Below are 12,021 nucleotides of genomic sequence, written 5' to 3'. Positions count from 1 at the left end.
AACATGAGAAATTCATCTATTTATGTAATCAGTACAGATATAAATGCTTAATTGTTAAGAAAGCATCATATCAGTCTTATTTGATTAGTCAGCCTTCATCAAATAGTATCCTACATTTCTTGCTGCTTAGGTTGGGTAAAGTTTGATAGTAATATTTCTCTTGGAGATTTAATGTTCATTATTTTAAAATGCTGTTTCATTATTTTTTGTACAAAGCAGCAGAAATTAGTTTATTTTCCACTAGTCCAGTGATGTAGTCTATTACAAATGTTTAACCTCTGAGCACTTGACTTTGCAAGTATGAAATTACATTTATCTAATGGTGTTACGTTTACCCTTTTCCACTTTAATCTGAAGAGATTGCATGTAAGTTATTATACTTGAATTTCTTAATGATCTTTTAAGTAGGCAGTTCATACACCCTTGGTAAAATGAGCTTGATGTTATTAAGAATATTTCTTCATCTATTTGCTCTTTCGGCACTAGAGAACAATTTTTTAAAAGTCAAATAATACAATGATTATGTAATTTTCCTTGCTTAAGGTGGTAGGGGCAGATATTTATACTGAGGATTATTTAATGGTCTTCAACCAATTCTCTCTTATTAACATATTTTATAATACATGCTAAAAAGCCTACCACATCAAGAATATAATGTCTTCTATATAAACTATAGCATAAAATAATTTAGATAAATTTTCATATGTAAATGTTTGAACTCTACTATGATAAGACTGTAGTTGCTGTAGGTGATATGATTTTCCTAAGTGATGAACAATAAAAAAAAATATTTGAATGTCTAGCTGGAAATTTGAAAGTACAGTCTTTTCTTAGTTCATTCCACTGAAGGATTTCTTGCAATCTTGGCCTTTTCCCAATAACTTCTCACCTTAATAATTTTCACAACTAGAAAATATATCCACCAAATTAAAAAATCTACCCAGACTTTATGCTTGTTGAGAACACTAGCTGTAGGTATATTGGAGGTGTGAAAATTAAGTACTAGAGTAAAAATGACATTTATAATCATGAATTGACTGAATTTATTTTAAATGGATAATTTGAGGCTTTTAAAATACAGATACTCATATGGATAACATTCTTTTTTTTCCTAGTAAAATGAATGAAGATAAATCTGATGATTCACGGAACCTGGGTAAGTAAATAAGATATTTGACATTTTCTCTTTTGTGAGAAAAAGCCGGAAAATAAAGGAAAACATTTTAAACAAGTGTTTTTGCCAAATGTAAATTCCACCTATACTTTTATTTATATAATAATGTTCCTAAGATTGATTCAGTTTTTTCTTTCATGAATATGTTAAGGAGGAAACTTTTATTTCATTATTCTATAGAAACTAGTATCATGCTACAAGCAGAAGGTAATCTTGTTAGGTGCCATTCAGTCGCTTCTGCCCCATAGCGGGCGGACCTGTGCCCAACAGAAGGAAACATTATATGGTCCCATGCCAGCCTCACCATGGTTCCTGTGCTCGAGCCTATTGTTGCAGCCACGGGGTCAGTCCAGCTCCTCGAGAGCCTGCCTCTTTTGTGCTGCCTCTAGGTTTTACAAGCGTGCTGTCCTTCTCCAGGGCTGATCTTGCCTCGAAATATATCCACAGTCATGCCACACTCAGCGCTAAGGAGCACTCTGTCTGTACTGGTACCAAGACAGAGCTGTTGGTCCTTTTAGTAGTCCTTGGCACTTTCAATATTCTTCAGCACTGCATTTCAAATGCATCGATTTTTCTTTGGTTTTCCTTATTCAGTGTCCAACTTTCACATACATTTGAGGTAATGAAAATATCATACTTGTGTCAGGCTCACCTTAGCCCTCAAAGTAAAATCATTTCTTTTCAGTACTCTAATGAAATCTTGTGCAGTAGATCCAGTGCAACATGTCTTGCTCTCTTGACTGCTGCTTCCATGAGCATTCATTGTGAATCCCAGCAGGAAAAAAATCCTTCACAACTTCAACCTTTTCTCCATATATTATGGTGTTAACTATTGGTTAACTGTGAAGGTTTAGGTCTTCTTTACATTGGATCATAATCCAAACTGATGGCTGCAATCCCTGATCTTCATCAGCAAGTGCTTCTGGACCTCCTCACTTTAACCACTCAAGGTTGTGTCCTCTGCATTTGGAAGCTTGTTAATAAGCCTTCCTCCCATCCTGATGCCATAAACTTCTTCATATTCTTCTGGATGATTTTCCCTTCATACAGATTGAATAAGTATAGTGATAGGATACACCCCTTTTGCAAACCTTTCCTGATTTTAAGCCATGAAGTATTCCCTTATTCTAATCACATAATTGCCTCTTAATCCAAGTTCATATAAGCACAACGAAGTGTTCTGGAATTCCCATTCTTGTCAGGATTATCCATAGTTTGTTCTGATCCACACAGTTGAAAGCCTTGTGTGGTCAATACAACAAAAGTCATCCTTCTGGTATCCCTGCTTTGAGCAAGATCCACCTGACATCAGCAATACTATACTTTGTTCCCACATCCTCTTCTGAATCAGCCTGAACCTTTGGTAGCTCCCTGTCAGAGTACTACTACAACCGTTGTTGGATGATCTCAAGCAAGATTTTACTTGGATATGATAGTAATGATATTGTTCTATGGTTTAGCATTCTGTTGGGTCATCTTTCTTTGGAATGGGTACAAATAGGGATCTTGACTAGTCACCGTTAGCCAAGTACCTGTCTTCCAGTTTCCAGGCATGAACGAGTAAGTGCTTCCGTTGCTTATCAGCATGTTGAAGCATTTCAATTGTTTCAATTCCTGGAGCCTTGTTTTTGGCTAATGTTTACTGTGCATTTGAATTTCTTCCTTTGGCACCATTGGTTCTTACTCATATGATAACTCCTGAAATGGTGAAACTAGTTCTTTTTGGTACAGTGACTATTCTTTTTGTCTTCTTCGATACTTCCTGCATCATTCAATATTTTGAGACTCTTGCAAGATTGCAACTCGAAGCTTGAACTTTTTTCCTTGAGTTTGATCAGTTTAAGATATGTTATGCATGTTTTTTCTTTGTGGTTTTCTCACTCTAGGTCTTTGCACATTTCATTATAATATTTGGTTCTGTCTTGGGCTGCTCTTTGAAATTCTCTATTTAGCTCCTTTCTTCCATTTGCTTTAGTTACTCCACAAGTAAGAGTAAGTTTCAGATCTACTTTGAGATTTTCTTTCTTTACTGTCTTTTTTATGACCTTTTGGATTTTTAATGAATGATGTTCTTGATGTCCTCCCATAGCTCATCAGATCTTCTGTCCTTAGTGTTGAAGGTGTCAAATCTGTTCTTGAGGTATTCTCAAAATTCAAATGAGATCGATTAAAGGTGGTATTTTGGCTCTCATGGATTTGTTTTAAATTTTCTTCAGCTTTATCCTTAACTTACACATGACCAATTGATGATCTGTTCCACAGTCAGCTCCTGACTTGGTTTTAGTTGCTGATATTGAAATTCTGCATCTCTTCCAGCATATGTAGTTAATTTTATTTTTATGTATTTTGTCTGGAGAAGTCTATAGGTATAGTAACCTTTTGTGTTGTTGATAAAGGGTTTTGTTATGGACAAATAGCTAGTTGGTCTTGCAAAATTCTATCATCTGATCTCTAGCTTCATGTCTATCTCCAATACTGTATGTTCCTACTGTGGTTCCTTTCACTTTGTTTCCAACATTTCAATCCCTAATAATTATCAATTCATCTTAATTGCATGTTAGATCAATTTTTGACTGAAGTAGCTGATAGAATTATTTAATTTCTTCATCTCTAGCTTTGCGGTTGGTGTATAAATTTAAATAATGTATTGATTGGATTTCTTGGAAGATGGATAGATACAATCCTATTGCACTTTGCGATTGTGGAAAATATTAAAGCTGGATAGCGGGGCACAGGGGCTTTTTTGTCCCATGTCAGTGTCAGAGTAACCAGCCTCTGACAATTGTGAGGAGGTCCGTAGGCGCAATGTACAGCGATAATATAGAAAGATTAAAATCATAGAAGATGGGAGAGGAGGTAAACTAAAGGAGCCAGACACATTTTATGGCAGCATGGCCACCACAGCCCCTCTTGGTGGTCCACGTGGAGGGGAGAGGAGGACAAAGGATATGTCTAACCAAGGCTTATATATACTCTGGGACAAACAAGCCCCACAGATTAGAGAGTAACAACATACGTCAGAAATGAGTTACACCACAGGCAGTACAATAGGAGGGGGACAATCTAGGGGTGTACACGCAATAGGAAGAGGAGGGATTAGGTGTACATATTATGTGACAAGATGGGCGGATCCTAGTTTCAAGATGGCAGCCTAACCTTGACCCTCCTCTCCTTCAGGAAAGCAACCCACTATCCTTAACAGCAGGGAGTGAGCCCCACCTTTGGTGGGACAGACAATAGGGCAGCGGTTCTCAAGCTTCCTAATGCTGCAATCCTTTCAGACAGTTCCTCTTGTTGGAGTGACCCCAACCATAAGATTATTTTTGTTGCTACTTCATAACTGTAATTTTGCTAGTTATGAATTATAATGTACATAACTGATATGCAGAATGTATTTTCATTGTTAGAAATTGAATATAATTAAAGCAAAGTGATTAATCACAAAAACTATGTAATTATATATCGTGAAATATTTATTTCAAATTACAAAAAAATGAAATTTTGCCTTGAAGCATGTAGCATGGGTAACAGTCTTAAAATAACAACTGTAAACTACATTGCTACATCTTGCAACAGTATGCATAAAAAAGCAAAGTCAGAGTGAGGTTGAGTTAGCTTCTTTCTCACCAGATCAGAAATTCTGGGGGTAGTCTTTGCATGAGCACAATGAAGCTCACCTTCCACAACAAGTCTACTTTTGTTTTTAGACTTGATAACCAACAAGCTGGAAAACCCAGTTTCACAAAGATATGTTGTTGGAAATGGAAGAAGGTGCAACACAGTCTCAGGGAGAACAGGATATGACTGCAAACACTTGATCCAGAATCTTGTAACTGGCATTGTAGAGAAATCAGTTCTGGCTGCATCGCTGTTAATAAGTTCAATGATCTCTTATGCTGTCTCAGGAGCATCTTCAACTTTGACTATGAATGGGCTTCTGGCAAGTGCAAATGGGTGTCAGGTAGATTAGACAAGTACGTTGAAATTTCATCTGCAAGCATGTGCAAGTATTCTTTCACAGAAATGATCATCCTGATCCTTTTGTCTGGTTCAATGCCATGTTCCTCAAAGAAAGCAGATAAGATGTAACATGTAAATTTTATTTTCATCCACATTTTTTTTTGCCAAAGCTGCAGTTTCATTTGGAATGATCAGATCTTTTCAGTCAAATCGAGGCATGTTGCATTTGGTCCTTGCAGTGATAAATTTAACTCATTCAAGACGGCAAAGATGTCAACCAAGTAAACTATTCTATGTTCTGTAGTTCACTTTTATTGTTGCAAAGTGCTTCGCATTGTGGCCTTGCTTTCTGATTAAAAACATTTTGAGTTCATCACGAAGCTCAAAAACATGTTTTAAAACTTTTCCTCTCAACAACCATTTCACTTCAGTGTGAAATAACAGAGCATTGTTTGGTGCATCCAACTTGTTGCACAGTGGTGAAAAAAGTCAACTGTTAAAAGTGCTCACCTTTACAAAACCTACAGAACTTTAAGACGTTTTTCATTCCTTCTTGTAACTTTTGTGGCAGCCTCTTCGTTGCTAATATTTGCTGATGACTAATATGGTGAGTTCCGATGACTTTTGGTGACTCAATCATTACCAAAGGTTGAAATCCAGCTGGACATCCTAGCATAGCTGGAGCATCGTCTGTGCAAACACCACAAACCTTTCCCCAAGAGATCTTATGCTTTTTCAGAAACTGTGTCAAATACATCATGTGCAGTAGTTGTCATTTCAAGAGGTTTCAAAAAAGAAACTCATCTTTAAAGTTGCCATCATTAACATACCTCATGTAAACCAGTAACTGAACAGTTTGCAGTGTCTATAGCTTCATCAAGCTGGATGCTCAATATTGGAAGTGGAGCGGATTTAATTCCTGGATTACCTGTTCAAGAATATCAGCAGACATGCCATCTATTCTTCTGTGGACAGTGTCATTAGATAAGGAAATTGCACTCAATTTCATAACAAATTCATCTCCGATCAAAACTCGAACAATGTCTTTGGTCGCTGGCAACAGTAAATCCTCAGCAATGGTGTGAGGTTTCATAGCTCTGGAAATTCTGAGTGCCACCAAATATGAAGCTTCAATGACTGCTACCTTTTGTTTGTGGTACTTGCCACCAGTGTCAAGTCTGGCTTTCTTGAGTCCATCATTTTTGCTTCTAAAACAGTTGGTATCCTTGCTGACAAAGTTTAGATGCTTGCTATCAAAATGGCATTTTAGTTTGTTCAGCTTCATAGATTCGGCTGATAGAACTTTCCAAAATTAACACATTGCGGTTTCTCAATTCCTACTGTAATTGTTGAGGTAAAACCATACTGTAAAAAAAAAATCCTCACTATATTTTCTTAACATTTTTTTCTACACAATCCATTGTCATGGGATAGTTTGCTAATGAAAATAATATGTAGCAATAGCTTTAATAATATAAAAGATGATACATGGCACAGTTAAGTCAATACAGTTCATTAAAGATTCCTATGATTTACCATACCTGTTTCTATGGGGCAGTATTCACAAAACCACAGCTGGGTATAAAAAGACTACTTAGCGCCCAGATTAAGTTTCCATGGTATATATATTTGCAGTAATTGATGATTTTACATTTACCCAGTAATTAGAATTCATGAAGTGTCGTTTTACCACCAAATACATGCTGCTTTCAACACAGTAGCTGCTTGTAACAGAGTAGCTGATTTCAACACAGCAGCTGTTATCTTTTTTTTTTTTTTTTTTTCTTTTTTTTTTTTTTCACTCTGATCTTTAATATACAACAATTCAACTGATTTATATACATTGGATCTTATAGCAACACAGCAGCTGTTTTCTACACAGTAGCTGCTCTCTACACATGTGACTCTGGTCCCTATAAGTACATTATGGTGCCAGCCCTGTCGCATACACCTATATTTGTATGGGGTGTATGTGACAGGGTTGGCGTGATGATGTCATCACTTTGGGTACTCGTGGGCATATCTGCATGTGGGTGGACCCACCTGGAGACAGAGAAGCCGCGTCTCGATTCCTAAGACCGTTGGAAATGTTTTCCGATGATCTTAGGTGACCCTTGTGAAAGGGCCGTTTTACCCCCACAGGGGTTGAGAACCACTGCAATAGAGTCTGATTGCTCTATGTGGCTGAATGACTTCAGGAAGAAAACTTTAAGCAGCTGACCTCCCACCATGCGCTAGCAAGCAGTGTCTTAGGTTTGGCATATATTTTGGGGGGAGACAACCTGGGGAAAACCCTTTTTGTGTCCCACATTCCAGGACTGAGAGGGAATGTATTTTCCACTGGGTATATTTAATGGGACTTACAATCTTTCATAAGGCATGCACTTCATACAGCTTTCAAATAATATAGTTAAGAGGTAATATTATAAGCGGGTAACATAATAACCCAGCAATAAGGTATCATTGTCTTGACCTAGTGCTAGTTGACCTCGAACCTCCCTGAATCCTCCACAGGGGGTGTAATCTCTGATTGGTATCAGAAAGTGATGTCAAAACAGAGTTTGCTACATTTTACGGTAGGTAGGCTATAGAAACTGATAGATTTTATCTACAGAAAACCTTTTAGCATTGTGAGGTAGCCAGACACAAATGATTTATATGGTAGCTCCTTTGTGACACTTATTTTATGGGGGTTATTGGAGGGACTATGTCCAGTTATGAGAATGTAAATTATTATTAAGATTTATATATATATGTCTATGTCTGACAGTGCAATGCCATTCATTCTTACAATTGTTATTAATGGCATAGTAAATCATGTGATTTTCTGATTCAAAATGACCAGTCCATTTCAGATCACTAATACCTAGGATATTGATCTTTATTTGTTCCATTTCATTTTGACCACTTCTGATTTTCCAGATTCATACTTCGCACATTCCAAGTTCTGATTGTTAATCGATAACTGCAGCTATTTCTTCTCATTTTGAGTTGTGTACCATCAGCATATGAAAATCCCTCAGGCTTCACTCCCACAGGCTTTACTCCACTCACAGCCCATGGTTGGCTCCATTCAGAGAAAGCAGAACCATTTTATTGAATCTTAAAACTTAAAAGTACAATTAGAAGTGCAAATAAAAACAAAAGTTATTTATTAAAATGATCATTTATTAAAATGAATTCATTCTGCATCTAAGACCTCCATGTTGGCTAAAGAGAAGAGGTAAAGATAATGGAAAGGTTCAGGCCTAGAGTGTATAGAGCATCTAACCTCATTCAGGGTTCATCATGAGGATGCCTCTTCTGTAGTCTCAGTCTGTTCTGGTTATCTCCTTTCCTTTTGACAGCTAGCTGCATGTAACTCAAGGCTAATCTATGTAGGCATAGGGGGGAAGAAGTTACCCCAGCAGATGGAGCTGCTGGGGTAAAATGTCCAATATGAACCAACAGCAATTTGCTAGCGTTAGTGTGGGCAATTTTTGTGTGTGGCAAAGGAAAGGGGGTGCTTATATATTTGTTAAAGGATTTGGTAGATGCATTCAGGTGGTAGTTTATGTTATTCAACTAGAGTGAAGAAAGGCAGTGTACTGCAATATATATATATATATATATATATATATATATATATAATCATTTTATTAGGGGCTCATACAACTCTTATGACAATCCATACATACATCAGTTGTGTCAGGCACATTTGTACATTCATTGCCCTTATCATTTTCAAAACATTTGCTCTCCACCTAAGCCCCTGGCATCAGTTCCTCAGTTTCCCCCCTCCCCGTTGTCCCCGCGCTCATGAACCCTTGATATAAATTGTTATTTTGTCATATCTTCCCCTGTCCGACATCTCCCTTCACCCACTTTTCTGTTGTCTGTCCCCCAGAAAATAGATCCTTATAATCAGTTCCCCCTTTCCACCCTACCTTCCCTCTTCCCTCTAGGTACACCACTCTCACCACTGGTCCTGAAGAGATCATCTAACCTGGATTCCCTGTGTTTCCACTTCCTTTCCGTACCAGTGTACATCCTCTGGTCTAGCCACATTTGTAAGGTAGAATTGGGATCATGATAGTGGGGAAGGGAGGAAGCATTTAGGAACTAGAAGAAAGTTGTATGTTCCAGCATTGCTACACTGCACCCTGACTGGCTCGTCTCCTCCTGCGACCCTTCCGTGAGTGGATGCCCAATTGCCTACAGATGGGCTTTGGGTCTCCACTCTCCACACCCCCCCCCCCATTCACAATGATATAATTTTTCTGTTCTGATGATGCCTGATACCTGATTGCTTCAACACCTCGTGATCACAGGTTGGTGTGCTTCTTCCATGTGGGCTTTGTTGCTTCTGAGCTAGATGGCCTCTTCTTTTTTTTACCTTCAAGCCTTTAAGACCCCAGGTGCTATATCTTTTGATAGCCAGGCACCATCAGCTTTCTTCACCACATTTGCTTATGCACCCATTTGTCTTCAGCGATCGTATCAGGGAGGTGAGCACACAATGATAGGATTTTTTGTTCTTTGTGCCTTGATACCTGATCCCTTTGGCACCTCGTGATCACACAGACTAGTGTGCTTCTTCCATGTGGGCTTTGTTTCTTTTGAGCTAGATGGCCCCTTGCTTGCCTTCAAGCCTTTAAGACCCCAGATGCTATATCTTTTGATAGACGGGCACCATCAGCTTTCTTCGCCACTTGTGCTTATTCACCCACTTTGTCTTCAGCGGTTGTGTTGGGAAGGTGAGCATCATAGAATGCAAATTTAATAGCACAAAGTATTCTTGCATTGAGGGAGTACTTGAGTGGAGGCCCAGTATCCATCTGCTACCTTAATACTAAACCTATAAATATATGCACATAGATCTATTTTCCCATCCTCATGTATAAATACATTTGTATATGTACATGTCTCTGTCTAGGCCTCTATACATGTCCTTTGCCTCCTAGTTCTTTCCTCTATTTCCTTTTACTTTCCTCGTGTCTCACTATCATGCTCAGTCTTAATTTGGGCTTCAATAATTCCTATTAGTTACATTACCCTTGATCACGCCCTACCAGGCCTCCTATACCCTCCTCACCACCAATTTGGATCACTTGTTGTTCCTTTGTCCCTGGGTTTGTTAATACCACTACTAACCCACCTCCCCCTCTCCCATGTCCCCCCTGGAACTGTAGATCCCGTTCATCCAGCCTATCTTATTTAGACAGTCCTGTGGAGATAATAACACAAGCAAAACCAAGCATCAATATATAACAAAACCACTGCAACAACAAACCAATGATTAAAAAAACACACAAGAAACAAAAGCTTGTAATTAGTTCAAGGACTATTTGTTGGCCTTTAGGAGTGTTTTCCAGTCCAGTCTGTTGGGGCACCATATCCTGGCCCCAAAGTCCACCTTCAGCATTCCCTGGGGACCTCAGTGCGCCGTTCCCTTGCTGTTCTTTTGCACCCCCTTAGTGTTTTGCCTTGGAATGGCAGGATCAGATCGGGCGCAATTCCCAACTGTTTCTCCAGTGTTGTCCCCTGTAGGGCTATGGGTCAGTGAGGGACGTTTTGTCTCACAGTGGGGCTGGCCATGTGGTCCTCTGTGGACTGGCTACGCTAATCGGGAACATCGTTCTCAAGGCCTGGTTGGCCAGGATGTACTCCCCTCTCCTCCTCCCACTTCATCTGCTCCCGTGTGCTCCAATCAGATATGTCCCTCTCCTGGAGTACTGGAAGTATTGTATTTAATAAAACCTTATGCTCTTTCTATCCATTTCTGGAAACCATTCTGTGAGTAGTCTGTTAACAAATATAATAACGTTTAAGTGCCAAACAGTCCAGTGATCACTATTTAGTGCCACCAGGGCAACCAAGGTAAGCAGCCCTAGCTGTAATAGGTAAAACCTAAAATCTTACTTTACTACTTGCTTATGTCACAGTCCAATATGGGTTTGTTGTGAGAGATGGGACAGAAGGGGTGCCTTGTGCTCCATTAAATTAAAGATTCAAGCTCTTTCCCACTTGTATGAAATTGCTGCATACTTTGAGGTCCTCCATTATTTTCTCTTTGCAACTAGTAGATTTCTACTTGTTTCTTTACAATATTACTGGAAATTTTTTATTTATGTTAGATAAAACAACTTATAAGTAGCTATAATTAAAAACATTTCTTCAGTTCAACAAGTCACACTCTGATATATATATATATACACACATACACACTGTCTCATTTAGTCATCATTATAGCAGAGAGTGAGATAGATACTGATGTTATCCTCGTTTTTAACATAAACAATGGCATAAAACAATTATATGATCCATTCTAAGGTTCTACAACTAGAATTTGCAGTTGAATTTTTAACTCAGCTCTCCCTGACTCTGCTAGTTGCTTTTCAAAAATATTGTGATGTAAAATGCACATACATAAAGTTTATTACCTTTTTGTACGTCATTTTAGTGGGGGCTCATACAACTCTTATCATGATCCATACATCCATCCATTGTGTCAATCACATTTGTACATATGTTGCCATCATCATTCTCAAAACATTTGCTTTATATTTGAGCCCTTGTACCCCTCCCTCCTCCCCCTCCCCCACGAACCCTTGATAATTTATAAATTATTTTGTCATATCTTACACCATCTGACGTCTCCCTTCACCCTTCTCCACTGTCCATCCCGAAGGGAGGAGGTTATATTTAGATTCTTGTAATTGGTTCCCCAGTTTATTATCTTAACTGAAGAAAAAATTTAGTGGGAGGTAGTATGAGGGGATTACTAAAAAATGTTAATGGCAAAATATGAATTAAAAGGTAATGGAATTCACACAAAAACTTTTTGAAGCTCCCTCGCATACTTACTGTGCAACCATCATCACTATTAAGTTCCAAAATATTTTCAG

General features: G+C 38.3%; 1 protein-coding gene across 4 annotated transcripts in view; it reads left to right on the top strand.

The window, feature by feature from the left end:
• The window catches only part of G2E3 (G2/M-phase specific E3 ubiquitin protein ligase), an 81,219-nt gene that overhangs the window by 22,072 nt on the left and 47,126 nt on the right, over positions 1-12,021 (top strand). For all 4 annotated transcript variants that reach the window (XM_075532146.1, XM_075532144.1, XM_075532147.1 and 1 more), the window contains one exon: positions 1,116-1,156. In XM_075532146.1, the coding sequence (XP_075388261.1) occupies positions 1,124-1,156 (33 nt within the window). In that variant the 5' untranslated portion in view covers positions 1,116-1,123. The remainder of the gene's footprint in view (positions 1-1,115; positions 1,157-12,021) is intronic.

The sequence above is a fragment of the Tenrec ecaudatus genome, chromosome 14 (genome assembly GCF_050624435.1).
Source record: "Tenrec ecaudatus isolate mTenEca1 chromosome 14, mTenEca1.hap1, whole genome shotgun sequence".
NCBI lineage: Eukaryota > Metazoa > Chordata > Mammalia > Afrosoricida > Tenrecidae > Tenrec > Tenrec ecaudatus.
This window is presented reverse-complemented; position numbering and strand designations above follow the sequence as displayed.